The 5,132-nt window shown below is 46.3% G+C and overlaps 1 protein-coding gene across 1 annotated transcript; it reads right to left on the reverse strand.

Annotated features, from left to right (window-relative positions):
* Nucleotides 1–473: 473 nt before the first annotated feature.
* On the reverse strand, nucleotides 474–3,784 carry CXCR4 (C-X-C motif chemokine receptor 4). The gene is made up of 2 exons (XM_033064792.2): nucleotides 3,643–3,784; nucleotides 474–2,077 (listed from the first exon to the last, which is right to left on the reverse strand). Exons 1-2 carry the CDS (start codon nucleotides 3,679–3,681, stop codon nucleotides 1,016–1,018), a joined length of 1,101 nt encoding a protein of 366 aa, XP_032920683.1. The 5' UTR covers nucleotides 3,682–3,784; the 3' UTR covers nucleotides 474–1,015.
* Between the last annotated feature and the right edge of the window lie 1,348 nt (nucleotides 3,785–5,132).

Below are 5,132 nucleotides of genomic sequence, written 5' to 3' on the forward strand. Positions count from 1 at the left end.
GATACACTTTAATAGAATAACTTTATTTCTAGTCAAAAATGCCTTTGATTCAGCTACATTTGATTACTATTAACATGTAGAACTAGATTTAGAACCACAGCAAAGACAGAAGAAATGCAGGATTGACTTTACATGATATAAAGATTAGGCACTTGCAGTAATCTGAGTTTGACTCCTGAGGCTGTAAGCTTTAGCAATTGCTTAAATAGATTTCACTTGTAGATATTTTGCCTCAAAAAGTTCTAAGTGACAGTTTAAGTAATTTTAAACATAATGTTAACTGCAGCAAATGCATTCTGGTGAACAAAACATATGACATGGAACTCAGGTGGCAACTGGATAATCAGTATGTATAGAAACTTATTTTCCTGCTTTTCACAAGACATGCAATTTTCTAAGATATTATTGTGTATTTAGAATTGTAATAACAGCACTGAGAAAAATTCAACCAGAAATGAAAATACCACTCAAAGTAACTTTTTTTCATATACTTTTATTTTACCTTGAACAGAAAATTTTGCAAACCATCAATTACTGAGAATGGAGGAAAAACCCTAGCATGTAACAGGAGGCTTTGGTTATAAGTGCCATTTCTACAGCAGAGTTAAGCTATTGTAAACCAAACATCTTGTAGTAAGGTAAAAATATCCAGTCAAACTTTTAAGAATAACAGCAACACCAAAAACATTTACATATAAACAACAGAGAAATATTTTCTAAACTTTTAAAAGTCACTTTGCTACAATCCAAAGTGTTTAGTTCACATATCTATACATACAGACAGTCACTAAAACTTTTGTGAACCAACCACTTGTCCACAGGACCTGCCTAGACAGTTTGTCATCAATACGAAAGGTTTTTTATATAAATAAGTCAATTAAACTTCACAGAGACTAAAAGAAACAATATAAAATTCCAACTGTAAATAAATCTGTACATTATGGTCAGTCTTATTTGTCTGAAATCTTGCACAACTTTAAAGTGTCTCTTTAGAAAATGATGGCAAGGAGCAGCGTTAGCTGGAATGGAAACTCGAAGACTCTGACTCTGTAGAGACAGAAGAATGTCCTGCACGTTTGCCTTTTGAAAGGATCTTGAGGCTTGATCCTCTGCTAACTGATGTCAAGGCATTTTGAGCTGATGTTTTGAACTTGGCACCCAGGAAGGCGTACAGAATTGGATTCAGGCAGCAGTGGAAGAATGCCAGGGCTTCTGTAATGGAGATCCATTTGTGCACTACGGTGTCCAAGCTGCAGCGGTGCCTGATGACTCCCAGCAGCATGAAGGTGTCGATGGTGATGCCGATGTAATACGGCAGCCAGCAGGCAAAGAAGGCGAGGATGAGGATAACCGTGGTCTTCAAGGCCTTGCGCTTCTGGTGGCCTTTGGAGTGTGACAGCTTGGATATGATAATGCAGTAGCAAGTCAGAATTATTAGACCAGGCAAGACAAGTCCTACCAAGATATGCTGGAATCTGAAAGAGATCAGCCAGGTTTCGTGAGGGTACATGCGATCACAGAAATACTTCCCTTCTATTTCACTGGTGCTGGCAAAGATTATATCAGGCACTGTCAGGAGGAAAGCTGGCAGCCACACGCCTACATACACCACCTTCTCAGCCAGCAGCTTTCGTGGGCGCTGGCTGTTGGTGGCGTGCACTATCGCCAGGTAACGATCTAAACTTATGAAGGCCAAAATCAAGACACTGCTATAGAGGTTGACTGTGTAAATGACATGAACTGCCTTGCACAGAATATTCCCGAAGTACCAGCTGATGGCTGCATCCACAGACCAGAATGGCAAGGTGATGACAAAAAGGAGGTCAGCCACAGAGAGGTGCAGCCTGTATTTATCAGTCATGCTTCTTTGCTTCTTCTGGTAGCCCATAACAAGAATAACCAATCCATTGCCAATTATTCCAGTTACGAAGATGATGGAGTAGATTGTTGGCAAGAAGATCCGGTTGAAATCGGCATTCTCATGCTGAAAGCATGGCTCTTCGTAGTCTCCATAGTCACCCGAACCAATCTCATCTGTGCCATTTTCAGAAACTTCAATTAATAACCCAGATGACAGCTAAAAAAATAGGAAAAAATAAAATTAGATGTTAGCTCCTCTGCAAAAACTTACTCTGTATTACAATATGTGAAGAGTTGCTTAAACAGTCTTTACTGTCACAAATGGGCCAATGTTTTTAAAACCAGATGGGAAAATATAATGTTTGCATATACATATATAAAATACACAGTGAATAAGTTTTAAACTTCCTTTGTCTTTCTCTAAGGAGTAAGATCTTCCTAAGGGCAGGGCCCAAAGGAGCAAAGAGAGATAATGGCTACTTCCAGGAATATCATTTGTTCTGGACACTTCAGTGCTCTTATCAGATGGACACTACAAACGGGAGAGCCCAGAAAGTGCCAGATGCGAGAGGTCTGTCCATACAGAGCATGACCTATCACATTTAACTCCTACAATAGAGGGCTATAAAAAAAATTACTTAGAAATGCTGCTGCTTCAAAGTCCCTTCTCATTAAGAGGATGGGGTCAAGGAGAAATAGAGAAGGTACCCTCGGCTGATGTAATAAAGAATAAATAATAGCAATAATTCCCTGCTGAGAAGCAATTGACAGCTCCACACACTCAGCCAAGGAAAAAACCCCAAAGCCCATAAAGAAAGAAAGAAAGAAAGCGAGAGGTGACCTTAATCAGGGGAACTCAAGCCCCGTGAAGGGTCACCACGATGGGCCACGTTCTCTCCCTTTGTTCCGCACGCTGTGCGGCTGCGGGGCAGGGGCTGAGCGCGGCGGGCGCGGGACTGCAGCCAGCCGGACCGAGCGAGCAGAAGCGGTGGAAAGAGGAAGCGCAATTCGGTGAGGGCACACAAGCGCGGCAGAAAAACCACCAACGGTTTTGGTGACGGCACTAAAAGCAATAGTGGCGGGAGAGTGCCATCTGCCTATGTGCAATTCCTCAGGTTTTCTCATTTTTCTTGTCATGCGCTTGTCCCGCGGACCCCCGAGCTCCGCGCAGGGCGCGCCCGAGAGACCCGCAGCGCTTCACACGCGGAGGCACCGGTTCCACGCGGGCATTGACTGCGGCCCTAAAGTTGGAACTTGCCAGAGATCTCCTCTTTGCTCCTAACTGCTCTCCAACCTCAGGCAGAGGAGCTGCCTCCGGAAGAGTGAGACACCGCCTCGTTTGGCCCGGGGAGCGGCTCCCTGTCCCGCCGGCAGCCCGGGGTCTGGGCGCGCACCAGGCAAAGGATGCCTCCATTCCCTGGAGTCAGAGCGCTCCAAACTTCCTCGCCTCTTCCCCTCTCATCGCTCCCGTAGCGCTAATTGCTCTGCCGGCGTTTTTCACTCCGCAAAGGTGCCACATGTCACTTGAACTGACGGCCGAGCAGCAGAGCCCCAAAGAAGGAGCGGAGTCCTGCAGCTGGAATTTGCAGCGGCTGCAGCTATGCCCAAGGTCCGAAGCGCTGCAGGCAGAGGCAGCAGCGGCCGGGGCTCGGAGGGGAGCCCTGCCCGTTCGCTCCCCGCAGACCCCTCGGCTGTCCCGACCCCCGCCTCCCGCAGCTCCTAGGGCACCTTTGTTTGCAAACAGCGCGCACATGGGCAGCCGCCCGCGCTGCCCGCACTTACATCCAGGCTGTCGAGGCTGCTGTCCATGCTCAGAGCCATCGGACTCCGCGCTCTCAGGCTGTTGCCGCAGCCGCGCCTCTCGCAGTGACACCAACTCGCCGCTGCTCCAAACACGCCCCAGCGCTTCTGGCGGGACGCGGCTCTTTATAAAGTCCCGGGCTGCCCCCCCGCCCCGGGGCAGCCGCGTCTGGCTCCTCCCCGGCGGTGTCGCCGCGCTCTCGGGCTCCGGGCGGGCGCCTCGGGCCGCTCTTTGTCTGCCGCCCCGGGCATGGGAATTGCACTTGCCCGGCGCGCCCGCGGGGGCCACGCTCCTCACGGAGGCATTTGCCCCCCTCTGATTGATGTGTTCATACAAGCGGGCTTTTGAATTTTCCCTCAAGAACATTCTTTGAAGTGTGTTGTAGAGCCCTGTGTTGCCATGGGTACCCCAGGCGGGCTCCGAATGAAGTCACTCACTGGTCCAGGAGTCGTGTGGAGGAGGAAGAGCGGGGGTCCTGTATGCCATTGAAAATACTGGCAACTCTGTCCTCAGAGTTTTCTCTTCCCTCCTGCTGAGGAGAGGCAGGGAGCAGGGGCTGGTCCCTGCTGAGGGATGAGAGGTTCTGCAAACCTTTCAGAGGCTGCGGAGTGAGTGGGCTGCAGGTCGCCCTCTGAACTCCTCTGGCACCTGCGGGTTTGGCTGAGAAGTTGGATGATGATCTGTTTCAGGTACCTGGATAATATTTTAAAAATTCAAAAACAAAACAACCCCAAAAACAAAAAAGAAACAAACAAAACCCCAATCTCAAAAAAACCCCATAACAACAAAAACACACACACACGACCCCCACCCCCAAAAAACCAAACCAAATCAAACCAAAAAAAAATCACACACACGCACGTGCACATGCATACACACACACACACACACACACCCCACCAGAACCCAAAGAACAAAAAAAAAAACCCCAAAAAACACCCCAAACCCCGAAATTATATTTATACAATATACATAGCAATCATAGGATAGGTTTGCAAGAGAAAATCAACCCAAATATATAGAGAGACAAACAAAACAGAATCATTTATTTCTTCTACAGTTATCTCTGGGGTCTCAGTACTGCTAATATTCATGCAGGCAAATTAATTTGCAGAAGTGATTTTGATTAGCATGGTGTGTCGTGTGTGTGTCCCCTCAATTTCACAACTCACAACAAAAAGTTATAGTGAGTTAGTATATTGGGAATAATTAATTCAGCTATATAGATTTACCCTTTACACTTGATTTTTGTAATGGAAAGAAGAAGAAGGGAGAAAATATTCTTTATGTAATAACAATGTGCTCAAATTATCCCAGTAGCCTCAAGGGATGATAAAAGTGAAAGTTTGACCAAAATTTTATTCTAAAATACCCCTATTATCAGTTCACATGCTTTGAGTTAGTTAAAACACCAGTTTCAAATGCAAATATTATTTTCAAGTATTTGACAAGAGTTACTCTTCCTGTAACA

This window comes from Catharus ustulatus, chromosome 7, assembly GCF_009819885.2.
Source record: "Catharus ustulatus isolate bCatUst1 chromosome 7, bCatUst1.pri.v2, whole genome shotgun sequence".
NCBI classification, from domain to species: Eukaryota; Metazoa; Chordata; class Aves; order Passeriformes; family Turdidae; genus Catharus; species Catharus ustulatus.